Source organism: Stegastes partitus, unplaced genomic scaffold (assembly GCF_000690725.1).
Source record: "Stegastes partitus isolate 25-593 unplaced genomic scaffold, Stegastes_partitus-1.0.2 Scaffold1973, whole genome shotgun sequence".
Taxonomy (NCBI): domain Eukaryota; kingdom Metazoa; phylum Chordata; class Actinopteri; family Pomacentridae; genus Stegastes; species Stegastes partitus.
In genome coordinates, this window is record NW_007579704.1 from 6,305 (window position 1) to 31,785 (window position 25,481).

A 25,481-nucleotide genomic window follows, 5' to 3' on the forward strand; every position below is an offset into this window, starting at 1 on the left:
TGACTCACAGCTGTGACAGACAAGAGGTAGAACATGGTGGCAGGAACGTTGTTGTGATCGACACCCCGGGGCTGTTTGACACTAAAAAAACACAAACAGAAGTGAAAGAACAAATTGAGGACTGTGTTAGGAAGTCCGTTCCTGGCCCCCATGCTTTCCTGTTAGTGATCAGCCTGAAGTCTAGATTCACACAAGAGGAGAGTGACACGGTGAAGTGGATCCAGGATAACTTCGGCTCAGACGCTTCCATGTACACCATAGTCCTGTTTACTCACGCTGACCTGCTGGTGAGTAAATCTGTGAAGGACTATGTGGCAGAGAGTATTCATCTGAAAAGACTGATTAACCAGTGTGGTGGAAGATACCATTCACTCATCAATGGCCAGAAAGAAAGCACAGACCAAGTAAGAGAACTTCTAGATAAAATAGACGAAATGGTGACAGACAATGGAGGAAGACACTACACGAGTGACATGTATAAGGAAGCCCAGAGGAAATTAGAGGAGGAAGCGACAAAACTGAGAGGGATTCCTGTATGTAAAGCACTAAATGTTATTTCAACAGTAGGTTTTACTGCAGCAGTGTATTTTTCTTCACCTGTCGGAGTAGGAGCAGCTGTAGCAGTCAAAGCTGCTGAAATGTACGCTTGCTAGATGACTAGTAGATAGGTTATGTCACTTAGGTCGAAGACCTTGTGACGAATAGAGTAAGGTGAAAGAAACTATAAATGACATCTAAGAATGAGACAAGTAACAACTTTAAGTAGTTTGACAAGAGGCCCATCAGCTTAATTCAAAATAAAAAATAAAAAGTGATTGTGAATGCTTTATTTGTTAGTGGCTATGAGAAATGTGCTTCATGCATCAATTGCTCTGTGTGTTATTTGTTTGAAAAATATGTACAATTTTTTCAATAAAGTCTGAAATGCATATTACTTCTCCTGGTGTTTATTTACAATTGTATCCACCCACCTTTTCATTTGCTTGTTTATGCTGCAGCTTTAAGATCACAGGACATTAAATATCAACCAAAGTAGAACCATCCTCATCCATACTGCTGTCAGACACATCTTCTTTAGGAGCACTGTTCTTCACATTTTAGATGTAAAATGACTTGGTTTTAAGAGAAGTTCATCTCTGCCACTTTAAACAAACAGGGCTCATTAAGAAAGCCCCACATGATCCTGAATGCTGCTTTTGTCATCATATGTTTTCACTAAAAGTGAAACTTAACAGTTAAGTTTCACTTTTAGTGAAAACACATGACCAGGCTGCAAGCAAACAAAGTGGAAGAAAACAACAAGTGGGGTGCAATAGGTATGACAAAGGGGAAGAAGGAGTGAGAAATGTTCCTGCAGAGTCTGGGCCAAGTTGGTATATGCAGTGCTTTCTAATGTCCACTAGAGGACAGACTGTGCACACAGAGTGGGATGACCCAAAGTCAGGAGATAAACATTTTTCTTTGTAAAATACTAAGGCAAGATCACTTTCATTATCCTGGAAAACTGTACCTACACCAGATCAAACATGAGCAGGAATGAGGAAGCCACATCACTGGTGGCAGGTGGAATGGTATGGGGATGTAGCATTTGCCAACAAATGAAGCTAATGCGGAAGTTTTTACAAACTGCAGTTCCTCAATTAGCCACTTGGGACTGACTGTAGAAGTGAGTCTGTCCCCCTAAAGCCAAATGTTAAAATATCCAACTTTGCAGCTGAAATAAACAGGTTTACTGGCTGGTCAAAATAAATATAGAAACAATTTAAATTGAACTTAAAAAGACGTTTTGGTCTCTATATAACTCACCCATTTAAATTATATAAAGGGTTAAAGTTATGCATGATTGGGGGTGTGGGTGAGATAAAGAACATTTTTGTCGTATTGCTCAGAAAATTTTAAAAATTGAAATATTGTATATTTTGCACGTGTGTGTACTTGTACCACTCACTGAAAGAACATTTTGGTCACTCATTGTAACAGTGAATTACAGGAACCCTGTCTTATGGTGTTTTACAAAGAAAAATGTTTATCTCCAGACTTTGGGTCATCCCACTCTATGTGCACAGTCTGCCCTCTAGTGGGCGTTAGAAAGCACTGCATATACCAACTTGGCCCAGACTCTGCAGGAACATTTCTCCCTCATTCTTCTCCTTTGTCATACCTATTGCACCCCACTTGTTGTTTTCTTCCTTGTTTGCCTGCGTATTCATTGAAAATGTTATATTACATATTGAAAACAATATTTTCCTCTACAGGCGTCATGATTTATATATCTTTGGCTGAAGCACATAATGTAAGCATCTTTTTTCGATATAAAAAATGGAAAAAATTAAATACTGACAACATTCAATTCCAAAAAACATTACATTTGATTAGAAATTATGGATTTTCAAAAATGCTAAAAAAAAAAAAAAAAGACGCTCCTCTCACTTTATAGCACAAAGCATATCACCCTCTCATATAAAGCTTTGGACGTAACTACTAGATAACTATGAACATCGCTTTCTGCTTCATACTTTGGGGTTCCCGGTGGAACCATATTGCTTTTCCTTCTTAACTTTGTAATGAATAGCTGTTTTTTCGATTTTGAACCGTTTAACAAAAACACTCCTACTGAATCCCTCTTTATTCTCATCATCTAGTAATTCTCCTGTTCAGGCATATTTCGTTTGGACTATCTCTTGATTTTACATTTACAGCTTATGCACGAAATAATTGTGACTCAAACGGTTTTCAGCCATACAGTGTGACATTTTTAAGCATAGTTTATTGCTTGTATTGAAACATTATAGGAATTGAAAAAAACAGCACTTCAGGATCAGGAACGCCCTCTGAACAGTCAAACCTGAAGAGACTAACGAGAATGAAAAAGGGAGCTGTCCACTAGCAGCAGGTGGCTGGGTGTGTGTTTGTGCTTGTTCCATTGCCATCCTTTCATTTCTCTGTCATGTAGTTGTGTGACAACCTGTTGTTGGCCTCTCTCCATCCATCCTTATCTCTGGGACATGATCTCAGTTAAGGCCACTTTGAACTGGTGCCTGATTGGACTGTCGACACACACAGCTCTCCGTGCACTCTGAGAGAGAGTCAAGAAATGGCACGATGACAACAGCTGTGGATGTCTGATCCTATGGCAGGAGAACATTGTAGAGGAGGTGGCGAGATTGAAAACTAGTGAAAGAAGTTGCATTTTATTTGCATGTTCCAGTAGAAATGTAGGTTTTGTGGGCTTCTCCCTTCTCTCACGGTCTCACAAGAACAAAGAAAGCTCAGTGGAATGGGGGAAATTTATATTATTGTGAAATTACAAATGCTGGATGCAAACAGAGTACTATTTTATCTTCCTCCTGAGCGGCAGACTATCTAAACTGCAGCTGTAGTTCAGCTCAAATGGCCTATCTTCCAACAAAACAACATCTCCTCAGTGCTCAGTTGAATCCTCGTGCCTGGTTTTGTGCGTTAAACAATCGAGAAAATGCGAGACCAACAGAACACAAAGAAATGCACAGCGTTAAATGTTAGGTTATGATTGCAAGCAGTAGAATAACGATTCTTGCAGTGAAGGACGAGGCTGAGTTGGAAAAACAGCATCACGTTTCAGGCTTCCATGTTTGGGAGCAAGTTCTATTATGTTGTGTGTATGTGCTTACATGTGTGTGTCTTACAAACAGAGAGGACAACGGGAACATATGTGAATCCTCCTCACGTGCAAACAGAGACGGCAGCATCTGTTCTGACAAGTGTTTGGCTGTGCGTGTGCGCGCGTGCATTTGTGTGTGTGTGTGCGTGCGCTGCGATTGCTATGACAAAGAAAAGTGTTACTGCACGTGCCGTAAAGTTGCCGGGGTCACACAGGAGAGAAAATGGTGGCAGTTTCCTGCAATGTGAACTGGCAGGCACGCGACAGCATGCTTAAAAGGAAAATGCAGAAAATAATTCTAATTAGGCTGCTAAACGGAAAAACAGTCTTTTACTATAAATACTTCAAAGGTGTTAATTTCACACGTTATTCCGAGAGGAATTCAAATCAGCTTCATTGTTTTGAATTGTTTGAGAGCTGCTACAAGAGCAAAGTATTATGTTTTTACACAGTGACAGATATCAGTATCGACTATACTGTGTGTGGCAGGTATACTGTTATCGAAAAAGTGATCATAATAGTGCAAATAACCAATTATTAATAAGAAAAACACGGTTTCCACATGCAGTAAGTGTCTATTTACCTTAATTGTCTATGTTCCTCTATTCACGTCCCCCACAGAAACAGTGTTTGTCCAGTCATGACTTTGCAAGCTTAAGGAGAGACTTCTCTGTCTTTGGATCTCTCTGTTTGGATGGTGGGGATTTTCTGTAGTCGAAAACACAAAAGCAAAAGGGTAAAACAGAAACAGATAGACTATGTATTAACCATTTCCATGTTTGACTAACAGTGAACTACTTTCTAGCCAAGCAATCCAACTTCCAAGGTGAAGCTGCACATCGTTAGTTTGTTGCGTTCCAACTTTAAATTCACTTCTAGTCACTGTGCAGTATTTTCCTCTAGAAGCTGCTCTGAGATGAAGGTCTGTCAACTCTGTCTTTTCTTCTTTTTACAGGATTTGGTCACATTTATGCTCAAGAAACTGCAGTAAATACTTCCTAGAAGGTGTCACACATTCTCACTAACTTCTTTGCTACGTCCTTACCCTAAAAGCTATTACTCTAGTGTCAAAAATGAGCAGTTACTGTTTGGAAAATGTGTGGGCAGCAATGTAGGCAGGGTTATCTTAGAATGAAATCACACACTTGTCCTTAAACATATACCGCTGACTGGTTCCATGGTGCAGTATTGCTTTTAGGAATCTGAATGACTTGATCAATCTCAGCAAGGATATTGTTTCTTGACAGCTGCTCAAATGTGTCGTATTTGAAACTTCATGCAAGAAATACAACGCAGGAATACAACATGTAGCTCCAGGCTCAGATTATTTTTTTTTTTAGTGTGTTCTACACCAATTTTTGAGTTTTCTCACACAAATCTTGTGGCATTAAAATATGTCAACCAGTCTGTGGGGCTGTCACGAGTGTAGCTAGCTTTAGTTGATGTGATCTGCAGGTGTCAGCTGAGCTGCAGAAGTAAAAGGTACAAGGCTATGAGGACGGTAAGAGAAGGAAGCTGTTGTTTCAAAAAATACTATGAATTTCAAGCTGCTCCTCTTACCGCTGGAAACTGCAAAAAGATTCATGTGCAGCAGGAGAAGAGAAAATGTGGCAGACAGTAGCTAAATGATAGTAATGAAACAATAGATGGACATATATGCTTTTCTTGCAGCGTTTTGTTCAGCCAGGCAAACCTGCGTTGAATGACTGAGGACCACTTTTACCGTTTTTCCCTTGAAAAGCGTCTTTGAGTGATTGTGCATTTTATTATTTCATTGAATATCACATTTGAATGGATAACAGATGATTCTTTCCTGTATGTGCATTATTAGAAGCAGCTCTTTTTGCACAAAGAATAGGATCTGTATGAGGTCCTCCAAATCTCTGAGGGTCTGTCTGACCTCGGTTCAGACATTGTTCTGAGGCTTTCAGGTATCATGACTCACAGCACACATCTTTACAACAGAATCCAATTTCCTTTTCAGAGAGAAACCTCACACGAGATCTTAGTCGTGATGGCAGTGTGATTATTAAGAGTTTGCACTTTTATCACTATTTTTAGGCGAGAAGAAGGTGTTATTAATCCCTTTGTCAGTGCACATGAAAAGCAGATTTTATTTTTGCTTGTTACAAATGACCACACAGGAAAAAAACAAAAACAAAAGAAAAGAGCTAAAAGGTCAGGATCACATTGGGTCTGTTGTAAATGTGAAGTCCGAGTAGTGTGTTATCTGCTGCTAGGTGAACTCAAAAGCAGTGCCCATGGAAACGGAGCCGCAGTGGCTCCGGCATGAGGAGCGAACAACCTTCACTGAGTGCAGCACACACAGAAAAACACCCAGCTTATTCACAACCAAAAAAAAAAAAGAGAGAGAGAGAGAGAGACAAATGTGTGCTTTAGAAATGTATCATGGCAACAACTCCCACAGTAAAACCTTGTAACTTTTTGTTCGTCACTCAGTGTTTTCTCTTGCCTGGTGAAAAGAGTCACATCCTGCCGGTTATGTCTTGGTGTTACCCTGCATCCCTCACATCCTTTTTGCCCTCATGACCTCATCCAACGCCTCTCACATCAGAGGCTTCTTCAGCTGCACAGAATGAAGGATGACCATGAATCCAGGGGGCCCACAGAGAGTCCGGTTTATCTGAGGACTCATTTATAGAGCGGTGTAGGACGTGGAAGGTATATGCCAACTGGAAACCTCCATTTTTTAAAAATTTAAATCTAGTTGTTTAGGATGTGTGGGTATTCAGGCTGTGGACTTGTTGCAATCACGACACAAGTGTTACACAATCTCGCACACACTCATATACGCACGCAGGAAGATAAAACAAGAGTGGGCGAGGGAAAAGGAGTTGCCTTCTAATAGACTTCTCAATGTAAGTTATGCAATAGTCATACAGAAATCAAACAATCGACTTCCTGACTCAACATCCTCCCACTTTCTCCTTCACAGCTGATTGCATGGGTGGCAAACACACACACACACACACACACACACACACACACACACACACACACACACACAGATAGATAGATAGATAGATAGATAGATAGATAGATAGATAGATAGATAGATAGATAGATAGATCTTATTTAAAGACATAGGACAGTGGTTATTTTATTAGAAAGTTTATTTCAAAAACATAATCTCAAGTAATCATGTAATTAGACACCCATAATGCATTACATTTTTATGAGCATCAGTGCTTCATGCCTTGTTTTATTCGCTCCGTGACGCTTTCTCTCATAGTCCCTTTGTATCTCATTGAATATGACATTTCTCCAGTCCTTTGCCAGCCTTTCTCGCCGTGTGTGGCCCAATGACGTGACGGAGATCCGTGCTAAAACTCGGCCGACGGGCTAGGGGGTACAGCGTGCCGCAGGGATCATCTCGCCCTGGCACCTGGCTGCCCCTCCCGGCCACACGGCCCGGCCGCATCGCCTGGTACGAGCGGAGCGAGACTTTGCGATGCTGCGACGGGCCAGTTTCAGTCGGGAGCCCGCCTCGCTTTGCCAAAGTCTCGAAGACTTTTTCGAGGTTGGTGCTGTCCTTTGCAGACGTTTCGAAATAGGCACAGTCATCACCGAGGGCTTGGAGCACCTCCGCCTTAGATATCGCTCGCTCAGATTCCAGCAGGTCCACCTTGTTTGCGCAGACCAGCAGGGGAACCCGCGGCTGTGCGCAATGCTCTGGCACAGAGGATCTGGTGAGCTTGGATTTAGCAGCCAGAATCTCTGTTCTCAGGTTGCACACCTCTTCAAAAGAGCTCCGGTCATCCAGACTGAATACTAGAAGGAAAATGTCTCCTGCAGAAAAACAAACACACATTTTCCCCTCAATTAGTTGTTTTTCGTGCACTCAAAGCAGAGTCTTAAGAATATCGCATGCACTTATCACCTCCCAAAGTGTTTCTTTTATAATCAACAAATAAAATCTAGCAAACGCTTTTATGTTTTTGCAGGACAGAGATTGTGACTAACGCAACACTCACCAGTCAGGATAGACAGCCGCCGCTTGGCTGGGAAGTCCCTTTCCCTGGACGCATCGAGGATGTCGATTTGGTAGGTCTCACCGCGGATACGAAATAGTTTCCTGAGGAAATCCTCGGAAGTGGGATTGTAATCCTCCACAAACCCGTCCCGAAGGTACCGTCTAAGGATGGAGGTCTTTCCAACCCGTGGCGCACCAAGAACCACGATGCGTTTACAGTTCTGCGGTTTAGTGGAGTGAAGGGGGTCTTGTCGGTGTCCTTGGCCAATCTGGTGGTGCCGGGTTTGACCGTGGAGGACCAGAGCTGCCAGCTGATCCAGTGGGGATCTCTTGCAAGGATGGCTGCTGTTGGTGCTAGACTGCTGCCTCACGGCTGCCCCAGAGCGCGTCTTCTTCTCCTGTTTCCACTGAGACGTGGCCACTTTAAGTATCCCCAAACCCGCTTTAATTCCCGAAGAATTCAGGTGCTGCGAGGCGCTCTTGTACGCCAGTAAGACTTTGGAGGAGCCGGCGCACTGCGCATCCATAAACTGGGGACCATCCATGGAATATTTGTGCTGGTGCGTAACAGGGGTGGAGGTGGTCGGCGCGCCGGAGGAGATGCTATCCATTTCCAGGATAGTGGAAGGTGGAAAGTGGGCAGAATCAGTGATCTGACGTTTTATATGCCTGCTCAAGCTTGTGTTTGGAGAGCTGGCTGATGTCAGTTGTCTTTATATAGCCTCGACTATCCTCAACCCCGTGGTCTGTCCGCGTCATGCTGATTGACAGAGGAGCTTGTTGTTCAGGAGAACACTGTGTTTAGGAAACATAATGTAGGATAGAGCTGAGCAGATCAGTGGGTATTTTACTGCATGATTTTACTCCAGTCCCTTGGTGATATTATTATTAGGGTATGTTTATTATAAGTCTATATTCTATGTTGATATATAAGTAAGTACAGTTAGACCTAGTTTCTTTTTTTATTCATCTATTTATTGTTTTGTTGTTTATTGTCACTATCATTATTAGTTTAGCATTTCAATTGATTCTATTTCTAAATTTCCCTGTTTATTTGTACGTTTTACTTAAATTTGTTCATCTTCAGAGCTTCGGTTCAAAAAAAAAAAAAAAAAAGCATCTGGATTTTTGTTTCATTTTTCTTCTCGTCTTTTTACTAAAACTCCTCGGATTACCACGACCTGAATGACTGAGAATCTACACAGACATGTCTTCACTTCATTAATATTATATTCTTGTTTTGCTATTCTGCATTTGGACTTATCCTGCCTCTGGTGTTTCCTCGTTGCGTTTATGCATTTATTTGGTCATTCCAGTGTTTCCTCAGTTCCGCAGTTCCTGTTTGTTTATTATGGCAGCACTCTGGTATAATAATGTGTTTTGGGTTTACATTCCATCTGAATAAAGCTTGCCATGCAAACGAAGCCTGATTGATAATTTGATAATTGGCCGAAAATAGAAAATAAAGAGTGTTTTTTTTGTTTGTTTGTTTTTTTAAACGATCATTTATTCAGATTTTTTTTTTTTAAATAATAAGAATTTTCAAGTTATTTCCAGACCTTTTCCTGTAATCCCACACCTTTTAGAAAGAAAGAAAGAAAGAAAGAAAGAAAGAAGGACGGGTTTCTTCCTCCACAGTGCTAAAGCGTCCGTTGCCATGGTTACGATTAACGGGGTAAACAGTTAGCAGCGCTAACGACACATTATCGATTAAACTACCGAATTAAGTCAGAACAAATGAACCGGAGTGAATCACTGAAGAAAGAGCTCAGACCTCGGAACGACTCAGGTCAGCTCCAACCCTCTGTGTCTCTGCTTCCTCCAGTTTCCTCTGTCTGGCTAGCTTCACCTGTTTTAGCTGTGTTACGATGGATAGTTAGCCTGCAGCTAAATTTGACTTAATGTCTTTCTACAAGGTGGGAGAGAATGTATTTAGACTTGTTCGTCTGGTGGAAAAAAAAACAACAACAAAAAAACAACCTACCAATACACAGAATAAAATGTAATAAGCCAATAATGTAATAAAAGTCCTGAACCGATAACGTAATAACTTTTGGCCAGTATTATAATAACTGATTACGTTACTGGCCTATTGCATTTCAAAATCTACATAATAAAACCACAAATATATTAGCTAGCATCACACTATAGCTACTAAAAGAAGTAGAATTATAAGTACTCATTTCAGATTAATATATATTTTGGGTTGTGATTACTGATGCCTCAATGTGTGGACTACAACACAGTTTCTTCATGTACAGCTGGGTAGCTGGTAAATTATCACAGGGGATCAGTAATGATCCTAACCTATAAAAATGCACCATCATGTATTTCTTTAATATCTATTGTACTTTTATATTTAGTCATAATCTTGATCTGTATGTTGCAATTAAGTTATCTCATGAATGGAGTGGAGCAACAGTGACAAGATATCCATTTGAAATGCCGTGAAGTTGGAGAAAATGGAAATACTCAAGTAAAATACAGGCACTTCAGAAGTGTACTTACTGTCAGTATAAGTATGCAGTGGCTTTTATAGAGACTCTGAGTGGGAAGCAATGAATCTGGACGGATACGATGCCTTAAATGGAAAAAGAAACATCACAGCCAGAAAGTGGGTCAATACCAATGGTTTCTTTGAGAGATTAATTTGCAGACATGTATTAAAGCGCTGCAGCAATTTCTCTCCTCAAAGGCGAAGGGCGTCTCTTGCCTCCTGTAGATCGGAGCACTTGTCTAACAAACTGGACTGAATCTGTAATTGGAAACATGGAGCAAGAGAAATGCTTATAAAAGCCAAGGACTAATTATTGCTGTTGTGGCCATGGAAACTATAATCAGGCACAGTTGGATAAAGAGAATTAACAAAATTGCATAACCATAATAGTGTTCAAGGGTAATCTCTTTGTTTCTCTTTGTGAGCGTTGTTGTACTTTGTGCGAAATAAAGTACAGTCTCTCTTTCACTTTAAAAAAAAATAAAAAAAATTGAAATCATGGGACTTCAAACAAAAGCAATGCATCATGACTCATTATAACCAATCTGTGTTCAAAGACAGAAAGAAAGCAACCACTCTTTTGTAGCATCCATTTTCTCTTCTCTGCTCTAGAGATCACAAAGCTAAAAATCTTTATAGGTTTTGGGTGACCATCCCTCTAAGAACAACATTTTAAAAGATTTGCAGGCTCTGGCACTTCACCTGCAAGTCCTCAAAAAAAGCTCCCCTCATCCATATACAATATTTGCCATTTGTTAGAATATAACTTTGCTTCCTAAAAAAAAACTGTAAAAAATGTTTGTGTGCCACTTGAATTTTAAAAATCTTAAATGTTTATTTAAATGCATTATGACTGCAGTTCTGTTTACCGAAGCAGATGAAGTTAGAAAAGCTGTGCAAGCTACCATGACTCATCCACTGAATCTGGACTCTGACTCTCAGCCTCTGGACTACACAGGTGGGTTTGCATCAACTTGCCCACACAACCAAACAAACAGAAGCCAACTGAAAGTCTGATCCTATTGTAGCATAAAAGAGATGTTGTTCCCTTCATAATATGCTTTGTTGAGGTTTAAAGTTTAGTCTCTTTCCGCCTCTATTTTCCTCCTCTCAGGACTAAAGGGGCTTCAGTTCAATGACCAAGGGATGCTTCTTCCACACAGCATCCTGGGTAGCTTGGAGGATTTCAGAAGTTATCTGGAGGCCATAGGGGAGACAGAAGTAAATTCATTTCTTATTCCTTAAATGCAATCTGTGAATTAACAAATGCAACAGAAATGCTTTGCTACATTAGTAATCACCTGGGGTTGCTTTTTTTTGTGTGTGTGTGTTTGTTTTTTTTAATGTTCCATTCCTCAACCAGTTGGTGAAGCGAATACCCAAGTCCCCAAGAGATCCCTCATCTAGGGCCACAGGGAAGCAGCACTCAGAAGCTGTGAAAAAGGGGATTCCTTCAGGTGTCAGAAACATCCAGAGCAATGCCCTGCAGCACTAGGAAACACATGAGACTTTGCAGGCGGCAGCAGGACGTCTCATCTGCTGAGCTCACTAGAGATCACAGCAGCCTGCACCAGAAATTAGCATCATTATTATTTAGTTGTACACAACTGCAGGTTTCTCCAAAGAATGAGAATGATCTTCTGAGTCTGCATTAATGTCTTATCTATGTCTGTTTTAGGCCAAGTATGTCAAGACTTGCTCGACAGGTCAGCCTCAAGCTTGCTGATAAACCAAGCCAGAGAAACTCAGGAGCAGCGAGAATTTCTAAGCCAAGTCATGCCACTGATCCACTCTGGATATGTAAGGCACACATGTTTGTTTTCTCTGGTCTTCATTTGTCAGAGTTTTTGAGCAGACTTATTAATCTTCTTCTGGCAATGGGCATCATAATTATCTTCAGAATGTAAAAATATGCATCTAATACATACACCATCAGCATAGCATTAAAACCACCGGCATAATGTTGTGTAGGTTCACCTACTCAATATTATTGTGGTGGGAAGCAACTGGCATTGGAGAGTGGTTTTGCCATTTGGGTGTTCTTGATATGCAACAATGTACCCAGCCAAACACTGCACTGGTTTTAAGGTGGTGACTGATTGCATATGTGGTAAATGTTGAGTTCTAATTCGTAGAGAGAGCTCTGCTTTTTCCTTAAGTTGTATCAGTCAGCTCCAGAGGGGTACCTCAAAGGTTCAGTGTGTAGGATTCAGTAGCATCTAGGCATGAGTTTGCAAGTTGCCACCAACTAAATACCCTTCCCTCACACCTCCTTTAACAACTGTGTTGCAAAACTAATGGTGGCTGTCAGAGTAACATAAAAATACAAAAGGCCCTTGGTAGAGCCAGTGTTTGGTTTGTCCATTCCAGGCTATTGGCAATACAACATTGCGGGCTCCATAGAAGAGAATTCGCTCCCTCCGTAGATATGAAGGGCTCATTCTAAGCTAACAAAAACACAACAATTACAGGTGTTTATGCAATACTATGTTTCATTTGTGCTCATAGATTCCCTTAAATCCTGCACACTGGTCCTTTAACTGCTTCACTGACCTTGTGTGTCATTTCTAATGCTTCAACTTCCGCCACTGAAAAGTAACTGTTCTGAAAGATACAAAACCACAATCCAAGTCACCGTATTCCCACCACACAGGGTACAAGATACTTGATATTCATGTGTCATATGCACCACGCAGATCTATTATGCGTGTGCATATTGTTTTAACAGAAACAGCTTAATTATTGGACCACTCGGCCCTCTGAAGCTGCTCACACTCCCAGGACACTCTGTCTCAAGTCGCTGGACACGCAAGCTGTTGATAATCAGTCTGTATCTTCACAAACAGCCTGTGATCGTTCAGCGTTGGGCACACTGTTCTGGGTTTTCTGTGAAGAGAACAGATCACAGTACATGAGCTGGGCACATGTGCTCGCACATCCGCGCAAGTGCACATTTGCTTGCAGGCTCACGAGCGTAAACACACACCTACACACACACGCACACGAAACTGTTCACGTACTGTTATGCCAAATGTGATTACACATGATATTGTATTGCCTGTGAAATGTGCATTCAGTACACACATGTATAATGAGATCAATTAGGCGGTGCAGCTGTCCTATAAGCACTAATTGCTGCTAACATACATGCAAATACGGAAAAGGTACAGTTATGAAATCTGGAGCGTGGCCAGTCATAGAGAAACACTGCAGACATCTGTGGGGTAACAGAGCGCGAGAAAAGGGACAGAACCTTCGTTACTGCTCTCTCTGCATTACAATGACTCCATCAGCAGGGGCAGGAGGTTCTGGGGTAAACACTTAAACATAAATGTGCCAGTTCCCATCATTTAATCCTATTAACACCCAAAGCAACAGGTGCTGATTATGACAGAGTCGATTCAAATTCTTGTTTTTTGGCCTCAGTTGGTATCTTCCACCCTTGTTTTCTTTTCTTGGTCTGACTGTCACACACACACACACACACACACACACATGCTGGTGGGTAATGTGATGCTGAGGCGATTTTGGGTCTGAAGTACGTCCTGACAAATGGAGACAGAGACAAATCGTCCTGTCAGCAGTTGAATTTTCCATGGCTTCATGACATTCGTGCAAAGAGAGTGAGAGATGTTGGGGACAGGGAGGGGTTGTTAGGCAGAAAACGCAGAACAGAGAGCATGGTAAGTTGTAACAGAAGAAGAAGAAACAGAAGGATTTTTAAAAAGTGTAGAAATTTAAACAACAGGAAGAGGGGGAGATCAGTAGATTGATTTTGCATTGTTTCGCTCTACCCATCCAGTGAGGAGTGAAGAGCAATAAATCTAACAAATGTATAACTGTATTAATGTAAATCTTCCCTCAAACTGTTGAGCTGGAACAGGTTGAAGTGTTTGTACATCTTGATAAGCTTTCATTTGGCCATTGATAACTGGACAGTGTGTTCCGCCTCCTGCTCTCGTACTGAAGGTTTTATTACCACCTAATCCTGTCTTCTCGCACTGACGGGACACACTTATCCACTGATGTTACTTTTCAATAATAAGAACCAGAATGTCACATGTTACATATGAAGCTCAGTTCATCCTTCAAAACCACCACTCTTTGTCACTGATTACAGGGCATCAGTGGACTGGAGGCGATTGGCTCTGGAAAGCCATTCAGTGTTGGCACAGAGTGTCGTAGTCCTCTGCCGGAGAAGGAAGATGAGGAGAGGGACCACAGAGAGATGAAGAAGAAGGACCTGTAAGAAATACTGATCTATCCAATCTTTGTCATATACGTACAGACATCCAACTTTTTTCTAAATTACATGCCAAAACTAGGCTGTCCCTATTTCAAAGACACCAAGAAACAATCTGTATATCTTTGTCATTGATTCAGTGGTACATTCAAATCCTTAATTGAGTGAGAAAATACTTTGTGTTTGAAGGATGGTTGGTTGAGGTGGTCTTCAGTCACTGCAAAATGTGTAATTCAAGACGTAAGCTAAATATTAGAAGACAATCACGAACTCCATTGTTCATTCTCAGAGTCTTGTTAGTTACATGGATATCTAGTCATTTTCAAAGTGTTAAAGAAAAGCATTGATAAAAAGATTAATCTAAAACACACTTGTCCACACTGTGTTGAAGTTAAACAACATGATTTCTAAACTCACTTAGTAACTGGTCTCCATTAACACTGCCATCATTGTCTGCTTTGTGGTGGTAAGAAAACGTAGAATCGTAGAGCGTCTTATTTGGGGAGGTGCAGACAAGTGGAGTGAGCATACCACACCCTTTAAGCCCACAGACCAGGCTAAACTGATCTCCAGAGGGTAAAATAAAATGTAAAAAAAAAAAAAAAAGTCATTAAAAGGCAGCTTTATCTTTTCATTTGTGTGTAGCAAACAGTGAAATCTGCTGCACAGTGAGGGTCAGGGTTGTGTGGAGGTAAGGTGACTGCTCTAAAGATAAGAAAATAACTTTCTCTCACCTCTAGCCAGCTCTGTGATCACTCTTTTAAAATGTGAATATAGCAGACCATGTACAACAGCTTTTCTCATTGATCTGAATTTATACTGACCACATCACAACCATAAAATAATGATTTGGTTTCCAAGTGTTGGCTGTGATGTAGTTTTATCTTTTGTCAGCTGATAAAACACAGAAGAGGTCAAGTAGTTTGAAACAACCTGCTATAGTGGAAGTGAGCTGTTTTAACACATAATAGTGTCTTTAAAATGTCTTAGTGTAGATGTGGTCTGAGTGATATGCTTGTCTCATTGTCCTCCACAGTGGCCCACCGTCACAGAATGATGATGGTCAGGGAGATGTTGTCATTCCGTCCTTGAGGTTCTGTGGTCAGCTTGCTAGCTGGACTGGAAACTCTACGAAGAACCAGGTACAGAGAAGCTTCACACTTCTACAGTCGGTTGGTCAGCAAGTATAAATGCTTTATGTTTTTTTTTGGGGGGGGGATGGGTATTCCTCATTTCTCGTGCTCCCTAGGTTATGCAAACTCAACACTTCATCAATCGTTTGGATAAATTCAGCACCTCTGAAGCACAAACTCCATCAGTAGTGCAATATATAATGTTTCATTTTACCTTTTTCACTGACGTTACGTTACCAAGAAACTCACATTTCCTCCAGAATATTTATATAAAAAATCTCATACAGATTGTCTTTTAATGAGAAAATCATCAGGCTCATTGATCAGGAGTAGATCAAAGAAAAAACTGCTGCGATTAAAGTCGGAAAACTATTTTTGTGAAGCTGAAAGTTGCAAAATGGTGATAACATCACTCAGCTGGAGTACTGATGGAAATACTGCTGTACAAATGGACGTTATCCTAAACTCACATTGTAATTCATGCTTCTCTGGGATTTTTTTTGCTTAACTTTGATTCTTATTGTGTGCTCTATTTGACAGCTGCAAAATACTTTGAATAATAGCTTTTAGATGAGGATTCATGACGTGCATGTAGTAGGCAAACAAAGACATAGTCTGTGTCTTAAATGTGACATTTGACCTCATCTGTAATATTATCTTTAGAACAGGCATCGTATGTTCTTTTCCTCTTTGCTAACCTTGACTGCTGCTTCTCATTCTCCAACACTCCTGTATCAGGGAGTAGTAGGAATCAATGCCAGAAAATTCTTTGAGACTCTGATTGGAGAAATAGCCTTATCCAGCCTGGAGCTACACAATGAGGGCGGCACAGTCATCTTCTACAGCTGGCAGGAGCTTCGTGTTCCACGCTTCTTCCCTCAACTGTGTTCGAGGAAAAAAAAGCCACACTTCTACTTCAATTCCTCCTCCGGTACACACAATGATAATCAAGCACCTGCTGCTTCCATTTGGACGTCACACACTGTTTGTCCATGTGTCACCACGTTGTATCATTCAGCCAGCCTGCCTTTTCTGCTTTCCATTTTGCTTCCCCTCCCATCTAGGTGTGATCCGCCCCGGTGAAACCCAGCAGTTGGAGCTTGTATTTAAGTCAGATGAGCCAGGTATCCAAACTGAAGTTTGGCAGCTCAACACCCATCCTGTGCTGCTGCAAGGAGCCTCCATGCAGGTCAGGCTGACAGGAGTTGCTCTGTACCCGGACAAAACAGCCGACCAGAGGCTTTACGTAGAGGTAGTTTGAACATTTGAACTGTGTGTCTGAAAGTGAGACAGAAACACCAATGAAGCAAGAATGTTTTCATTAACAGAAATCCTTGTTTTTTCTTTTCTCCTCTCTGTGCCTCTGAGCAGACCAAGCTGGAAAAGAGAGTGACGGAAAAAATGTGTCGATCGATCGTGTATGAGATGGTCCAGGGCGTGCGCACCCCAGAAAGACCCAGCTCCCCCGCAGAGCTCTACATGACTAAAGAGCAACAGTTTCTGAGCAAAAACCCCAAGGTAAATGCGAACTGGTGCAAGCGACTTCCTCAAAGAATCTTACTTAAACTTTTCTCGGTGAGCTGGTTGAGCTGTTGTTCAAATCCTCCTTAGGACCCGAGCAGCGCCCACAAAGAAACTTCCTTCTGAAGTTTGTCTCATGTCTAGTTTGAAACACATCACTCATCGTGTATCAATGAGTAGCCCAGTTTCAAGTAGCACTGATGTGTCATACTTTCTTCCACAGTGTTAATGTTTATTCCATTCTGAATCTTAGTCACACCACCAGATTCAGAGAGAGATGTCCTGTCAACGGACCCATTCGTCGTGTTGTTCTGTGACATTTTACTGGCTGTTAGCAAAAGTGTGATCAGCTTCTTCTGGCTTTCCCTTCCCAACCTGGATTTTACGTTAGTCACAAGTCATTTAGCACTCCACGATTGTAGTATTGCCATCATAAGGCATTGTAACAAATTAACTAATAAGACATCATAACTGTTAATATATACAACCAGACACACGATACAGTGGCAGCATAGTAGCGGATAGCAGTTGAAAAGGAACATGACTTTAATTAGGTTATTTGGGAGGCCGTCTAATACAATCTCCTGAGCTAATTCTCAATAGATGTGGGCGCGCGTGATTGAAAACAGCACTGAAAAGAAGATGTTCGAATTAAATAATTATCCGTCATTAGGGGTCGTCTAATCAGTAATTTGAGTAAATGCAGGACTTTTCCTTCTAATGTCACAGCTGTCATTACCAGATATTAGGATGAATATAGCTGTCTAGGCTTCCCACATGGTCACATTTTACTATCCCAAAGTGGGCCGCTCTTATTTCTTCACTTCTCCTTACAAGTGAATAAAAAAAAAAAAGATGACATGCATTAACTGAGGACAACTGTCAATAGCCGTTATTGTTCTGTAGGGTGATAGCAATTTCTGCTCATGAGTCTTGTGTTCACATCTTCATACACCTCACACAAACTGCCACTCCAGGCTGCTAAGCTCCATCTGTGGTTGTAGTTGCAGTATCTTGATCAGCCAGTGGAGGACCTAAGGAGACTGTGGCAAGAAGCGACTCAAGGACGCACCTGGGACTACTCTGTCGACTCGCTCCGACAGGTAGAGGCATTTTGTGATAGTTTTGAAGCACATGGTCAGTACAAACAAAGAATATAGCTGTAAATTAAGAGATTTTCGTCGAAGTTTTAGTCTAAAAAGGCTTACAGATGTGGTCTCGCTGGTCATGTAGTGGGAATTATGCCATTCAGTACAACACTTTCTACTTGTACGAAGCCACAATAGCTTCCGTATTGTCTGTTTTTGTTGTCAAAAAATTGACAATTCCATCCATCCATCCATTATCTATACACCGCTTAATCCTTACTAGGGTCGCGGGGGGCTGGAGTCTGTCCCAGCTGACTTAGGGCAAAGGCAGGGGACACCCTGGACAGGTCACCAGTCTATCACAGGGCCACACTTAGAGACAGACAACCAAACACACTCACATTCACACCTACGGACAATTTAGAATCTCCAATTAAACTCAACATGTTTTTGGACTTGTGGGAAGAAGCCGGAGAACCCGGAGAGAACCCACGTTGCACGGGGAGAACATGCAAACTTCACGCAGAAAGATCCCGGTGCCCCCGCCAGAACGTGAACCGGCAACCTTCTTGCTGCAAGGCAACAGTGCTAACCAACTTTGCCACCTTGCAGCCCTTGACAATTCTATGTGAAGTGTAAATATAAAATTACTTTGTGTATTACATTTAAAAGGGTAAATCCATATCAAATAATCATCTCTGCTTTGCTTGAAACTTTTTGATCATAAGCTATGGCTCTTTAAAATGGTATCTGTGAAATTGCCCATCTGCCTCTCTTCAGCACATTTTTTTTTCACACATTAGAATTTGAGGCTACGTTTGGATGACAATATCTCAGGAATTCTTAAAAATAAAAATCTGGTGCATATGTCTATCCTACATGCAGTTCAGAAAATATTCCTAGTTGACTTCTGCATTATCAGTTGTTTTGTTAACGTGTGCTCAAAGATGGAATTTTTCAGCTTCCATTATTTTTTTTCATATTTCAACTCACTCATAATCAAAGACTATTTGATGTGCTTGTCCAGTCAGTTTTGAATCAATGTCATGATGATAAATGACAGCAAAAGTTTAAGGCTTTTGTCTTTAAAGTTCCTTGGATGTTGTCGTTCAAACACAGCCTCGAATTCAAATTCATGAAAAAACATGCTGAAATAGGCTGACAGGCAATTTAAAGGGCATTTGGTATTTGATATGTCAAGCCTAAATTTCACAAATATCTTCATAAATATTTAATTTTATTTTATGCTTTAAAAATTTCAAGCAAGTCAGAGATGGCTGAGCAGAAGTTATTTTAAAAATGTGATGATCTGAGATGGAATGACCCAAAAGTGTAATATTTTCCCACCTAATTAACATACATGAGAAGGGTAGAATTCATGGCAAAGTTATTGTATTGGACTGAATTAGACTCACTTGTGTAACAAATAAAATGACCAGTGAATGCACGTACAACTTCATAACGTAATGATGGCTGCAATCCACTCCTTTTATACTTCAGGTTCTGTTGTCGCTGCCCGATGATGAACCAGCTCAAGTCTCCCTCACCAGAGAAGAGAGGCTGGTCCTGCTCAACGCTCTATTGCTGCAGCTTTCTGAACCTTCTGATCCGAAACACCACAGTCTATCAGCTGCCACTATAGGGTGAGGCATGAACTCATGAGTCACACAACTACAGTATGTTCTGCACCTGCTCGCTTGCAGCTTATGGTGGTGTGTAGTGCCCCCTGCAGGAATCAGCTGTGGAGCATACTGCTGGACAGGATGAGTGATGAGGCCCAGCGGCTCAGAAGCCTGCTGGGCCTCCCAGAAAAAGAAACGTGGATCGATGAAAAGGATGAATCCATAATATCTGACGCTGGTGAGACTCACACCGTTTGGCTCAGACTTACCAGTAGATTTGTCACAGTATTGAGTTTGTGCTACTTACTACTTCTGTGTATATACAGATTTGGCTGACAGCGAAAACGTAGAGAAAAAGGGAAGCGCAGCGGCTCAAGTGGAGAGGAGCAGGGCGAGATCCACGCCTAAAGATAACAACAAAAGACAGGACAAGCCACCAGCGCAAACTGAAAAATCAGCCAAGGTGAGAAGAAAACGTGTTTGAGTGGGAGAGAGAAAAGTGAGAAAGACAGTGTGTGTGTGTGTGTGTGTGTGTGTGTGTGTGTGTGTGGCTGAATGACCTTCATCAACACAGAGATGGAGAATTATAGAAATGTTTATGCTGCAGGGAGGCAGACGAGTCAAAGGTATTTTAATCACGGGCATGAATAAGCTATCATGTTTGGTAAGACGTGACACATCACTTCAGCTGACGCTCAGTTGATCCAAACATGAGTCACCTTCACCTCTTCAAACAAGCTGTCAGTTCATTATTCATTTCTGTGCCGTTCAACAGGCTCCTGTCTTGTTACTACTGACTGCCTCCACAAAACTTGGCCACCTACTGCCTGCAAACACCTGCAATATTATCTCCTAAATGCCAGTTGCCTAAAAAACATTGTCTTAAACATATCACAATGTGTTTTTGCTGGGTTTCATTGTGAGTCCAAATTTTTAACCATTTTTGTAATTGTCTAATTAAAGCCTCTGTTTGTGCATCAACACGATGCACTAATCATCTGTCGCATTAAAACAGCCATTTCACATTCAGTTTTCCCAATAAATGTGGGAAGCTAATGGTCTCCATTTGGTGTTTTGTCCTCCAGAGAGATTATTATTGTAGCTAAAAACAAGACAATGCAGTGGTGGCCATTCATATTTTTGGTACAAAAAGTGACTGGGTGGGTGTGATAATGAGCAAAAAAATAAATAAAAAAAATGTCACTGTGTACCCATTCATTTAATGCACACGATTGTTTTCCTGCTCCCATCCACCATCCACCCATCCTCATTGTACCCAGTCCTATTCACAAATCTGAATTTAAAGGGATTGACTGAAAGATGATGAGCTGCTGTGGTGTTCTGTGTGTGAACATGGCCTTGGACCTGTTATATCTCTCGCCTAATAGTCCTGCTCGCCGTTATCCACCATCACATGCATTTAGAATTAGACCAGAGGCCCAGTTTTGCCCGTATGACTACATATTTTGCTGAGTGATTTTCTCCCCTGTGTGATGGTTGACTCATAGGTAAGGTACAGCCTATTACTCACAGGGTACCATGGTAACAGAACACTGTGTGAAAATGTGCACCTGCTCTCCAACTGTGTGCCCAAAGTGTGAATTAATAGCACCTGGGCCGGTCCAAGCCATCTGTGGCAGATGCACACGCGGCTATACGTTGCCTCAGCCGTACAGCGCAGGACATTAAACACATCGTATGCCGTGAAATGATCATGCAGCTTACCAAACAACTCACTGGTGCTGTCATCCTGCACGCTCAGTTAATCATATTAGTATCTGCGTCTCATTATTTATGCTTTTATCTTTCTGTCATCTGTGCAAAGGAAAGTGAGAAACGATGGGATAAAGTAAGGAAAGCCTCTCAAATAAGGCGAGGGAAGGAGTCTGTCTCGCTGACTGACATCCATTCAGAGAGCATCGGTCAGCAACAACCTGCTGCCCAAAGTGTAGACCCGAACGTGCAGCTCGTTTACGGGAGACTTCTGCACAAACAGGCAAGTTGTTTAATTATCTTTCAAATGCAATGCATGGATGTAAAATTCAGTTTACTTGTCGTGCATGGGGGTGGGGGTACAACTGTGGCCCTGGAGGAGCTCTCCAGGTCCAAAGTTTAAGAGGAAAAAAACTATGATGGTGTCATTTGGGGTTTCTGAGATCACAGTAGAGACTTTAAAGGTTTTAATAGAAAGCCTGCATTACAACATGGAGGTGGATCAATACTGAATCACTGTGTACATCTTATTCTTGCTAAACGCAGCATGAAATGAATGAAAATGAAATAAAAATGAAAAATACTTTATTCATCCCAGAAGGGAAATTCAATAATGTAGTATATGTAGTATATGTATATATATATATGTAGCATGTAGTATATGTATGAAATTCTTCCCAGTAACAACCAAGTACACAGTCTGTTGGAAATGACAATAACCCTGATTGAAAACGGGGTCATAGATCAGAAATCACAAGTCAGTTACGAGTCACACATCAGCAAGTTAATGAGGTTTTCGATGCTGCTTGATAACTGTCTTACTCTTCCTCAAAGACTGGGTGAAGTTGGCAGGCATTTTAGGGCACAGGATCACACATCCATCCTGAGCATCATGTGGCAGATTGTCTATCGTACCGTGCTGTCTGGACAGTTGTGGACATTTAAGTGCCTGACTACAGCCCGAACTGACACCATAGCATCCAACATGGCGACAGTCTGTTCACGTCTTGTCATCTGTTGCATGTGTTTTGTTTTGAATAAAGCTGCATTTTGAGGTGTACTTTTACACTAACCAAAGTCCATGTACTGGTGCTGTCTGATGATTGTCCTTTAAAGCCACACTTCACCAGGATGTGGATTACATGAATAGCTGAGAATTTGCATCCAGCTGAACAACTCAAAGACTTAAATATTGAAGCTAATATGAACCCTTTTCTAACCACAACAATAGAAATGTGATTTTTAGCTCTCTCTCTAGGTCAGAAAAAAAAAAATCATTTTCCTGCTGTGTTTGACTTTTTGCTCAGTGTTTTTCTTTATCTACCTGGCAGGTTTATGTTCTGATGGAGGACCTAGTGGACAACCTGTGTGACCTGATGGATGAGCTCCCGGTGGGACACCAATGAGAGTCAGGCACACATAGCACTGTAAAAAAAAAAAAAAAGGTTACTTTTACGGTGAAATTCCAGCAGCTGTGGTTGCTGAAACACTACCGTAGAATTCCGGTAAAACGTTTTCTTCCTTTACGGAAAAGAAATGTATTGATACTGTTGATTTTAATGTTAAAAAAAGTGCTTCATTCCATATTATACTGTTTAAAAAAAGTTTAAACCTTTAAAACAAAATGTGTTTTACTTGAAAATTTACAGGAAAATACCACAGAAAATAAAGTTTGTGACATTACATATGACGGTTTTTTGCTTGACAATCAACAGTGTAAATTATAAACTACCAATTTATTCTGTAAAATTCCCAGAAATTTCCGCAAATATTAAGGTCAAGGCAGAATTTCCCCGTATAAATGCCAATAAATCAGTTTCTACTGGTAACTGTAATAAAGGCTCGGGCTGCTGATTTTATGGTTAAAAATGGTGTTTTAGTCCATATTGTACTGTAACAGAACCACTAAAAGAAACAATTTTTTGCTTTATAAACTTGAAAATACTGAGCAACAGGATTTCTACCATGAAACATGTTGGTTAACTGTATAATCAGTAGTATGAAACTACAGCTTAAATCTATCAATGCAGAAATCTAAAGATGTTAGACAAATGTAGTGAAGTAAAATTTGTTTCAGAGTAGAATCAGAAAGCAATATAAAAATAAAATATCAGATGAACATTTTTTTTATATAAATATTCCGCCAAGTTAGCCGTTCAGTTGTTGTCAGAGGATATGGAACTTGCCATACAAGAGTGTATTCTGTGTCATTCATTCTATTCCATAAACTTGATACACAGCATGAATTAATATTGTCAAATTGCCCCATGTACCAAAACAGCCACAAAAATATCCACCTTTAAAATTTCAAATATATCAACTCTTTATTTGATATTTGTGAGGTCGCAAATATCACATATTTAAAGTTTTACATATCACAACCAATTTTGAAACCAGTGAAGTCAGCTGAAAACACGTTTTACTAACAAACTGTAGCAGCCAGTTTGCCAAGAAAGCTTTACACTTCATTTGAGAACATCTGAGCAAATGTTTCAAATCTTGCATCACAAATCTAAAGACTATGCTATCTTTATGACTGCAAGGAGCTGGTAAAGGTAATACTTCACAGGGGTGCAAGAAATAGTTCACTTTAAAAGAGAATGAATTCATTATCTACTTACTTTCATGCTGATGAAAAGTCCAGAGTAGTTTTTAGTACACAGAACACTAAGGTTTCCGTATTTTTCCAAAACAATGGAGGTCTGCAGAGATTTATTGTTTTTTTATCTTCCATTGTTCTGGAAAAAATCCTGAAAGCTTTTTTGCTCTGTAACTCCAGCAGTGTTTTGTGGATTAAAAAAACTACAGCGGACTTCTCATCAGCATGAGGGTGAGTAGATAATGACTGAATTTATCTCTAAATTGAACTGTTCTTTAAAATATATTAACTGTATACCTCCAGTTAAGTGTTACCATTTTAAGACATTCCTGGAACTATAAACTTTACCTCAACATGTTTAAAGTACAAAACCAGTGCAGTAAAGCTGAACATGTACAAACTGTACCAGACAATTTAGTTAGTAAAACTATACATTTTGTAAAATTCTCAGAAATATAACTCTAACAACAAAGAAGGAAAGAAAGAAAGAAAGAAAGAAAGAAAGAAAGAAAGAAAGAAAGAAAGAAAGAAAGAAAGAAAGAAAGAAAGAAAGAAAGCACTTCAGGTAGGATATCAAATGCCTGGTATTTTCTAATATTGTAAAAAGAAGAAATGTTGCCGTTGGAGGAACTCCATTGTGGACCGTAGCTCCACTGGGTAGTGTATGTTGAAGCAGTAGTAACTGCCAAACATCAGGCAGATGGCAGATGTGAAGGAAGTGATGTGGTCATTCACAACCTCTTGGTCGATGCTCAACATAAATGTCTCAGCAGCAAAGCAGGAGGACCCTAAGAGTGAATAAAATGAATAAAAAATAAACCTTCATGACAAGCGCTTCAATATCAGCCATAAATAGAATTTCAAGATGCTTTAAAAATCAAATGATTTTCCTTATATAAACTGAACTTGCCTCGGGATGGTAACTAAAGAGGGACATACTGTCATTGATCAAAAAATACCACATTAATCTGTTTTAATTCTTTTTTTGTTTTTAATATTCTGACATTAAAATGTAAGTGATCACAGCACCCAACATTTCACTTTATGAGGTGGTATCACAATAAAGGGTGTATATGGAGGCCTCGCTCTACTTAAAGCTCCTTTGTTGGCTGATATAAATGAACCTGGTGAAATAGTTTGGAAACTTGTGATTAATAAACTATTTCACTGTTGTTACAGTGCTAATTGGTATTGAGAAACAATGACAATTAGTATTGTAACAACAGAGAAATAATCTACGAAACACAAGTTTTCAGACTATTTTTGCTGAGTTTATTACGGCATAGTTCTGTTCTGAGCACAATAGAATAGTACAATAGTCGTTAGGTAAGAGTACAATAGCAGTTACAAACTGCATTCCTTACGAGAAATGAATATAAAAAATGCAATTTGGACTGTTATGAATATTACAACATTTTGCCATTATCAGCA

General features: G+C 40.4%; 3 protein-coding genes across 3 annotated transcripts in view; 2 read left to right on the forward strand and 1 right to left on the reverse strand.

Annotated features, from left to right (window-relative positions):
• The window catches only part of LOC103373416 (GTPase IMAP family member 7-like), a gene marked incomplete at its 5' end in the record, with an annotated part of 4,169 nt that extends 3,240 nt beyond the window's left edge, over nucleotides 1–929 (forward strand). Inside the window, one exon of the mRNA XM_008303301.1 lies at nucleotides 3–929. Within this exon, the coding sequence (XP_008301523.1) occupies nucleotides 3–653 (651 nt within the window). The remainder of the gene's footprint in view (nucleotides 1–2) is intronic.
• A 5,851-nt stretch (nucleotides 930–6,780) lies between these two features.
• On the reverse strand, nucleotides 6,781–8,639 carry rasd2b (RASD family member 2b). The gene is made up of 2 exons (XM_008303294.1): nucleotides 7,636–8,639; nucleotides 6,781–7,450 (listed from the first exon to the last, which is right to left on the reverse strand). Exons 1-2 carry the CDS (start codon nucleotides 8,243–8,245, stop codon nucleotides 6,906–6,908), a joined length of 1,155 nt encoding a protein of 384 aa, XP_008301516.1. The 5' UTR covers nucleotides 8,246–8,639; the 3' UTR covers nucleotides 6,781–6,905.
• A 2,398-nt stretch (nucleotides 8,640–11,037) lies between these two features.
• Nucleotides 11,038–22,857, forward strand: mycbpap (mycbp associated protein). Its single transcript, XM_008303302.1, has 14 exons — nucleotides 11,038–11,089; nucleotides 11,246–11,352; nucleotides 11,495–11,588; nucleotides 11,810–11,931; nucleotides 14,252–14,376; nucleotides 15,411–15,516; nucleotides 16,246–16,438; nucleotides 16,572–16,759; nucleotides 16,879–17,025; nucleotides 18,033–18,131; nucleotides 19,617–19,759; nucleotides 19,849–19,976; nucleotides 20,065–20,201; nucleotides 22,783–22,857. The coding sequence occupies exons 1-14, from the start codon at nucleotides 11,038–11,040 to the stop codon at nucleotides 22,855–22,857; spliced, it is 1,716 nt and encodes a 571-aa protein (XP_008301524.1).
• The last annotated feature ends 2,624 nt before the right edge of the window (nucleotides 22,858–25,481 follow it).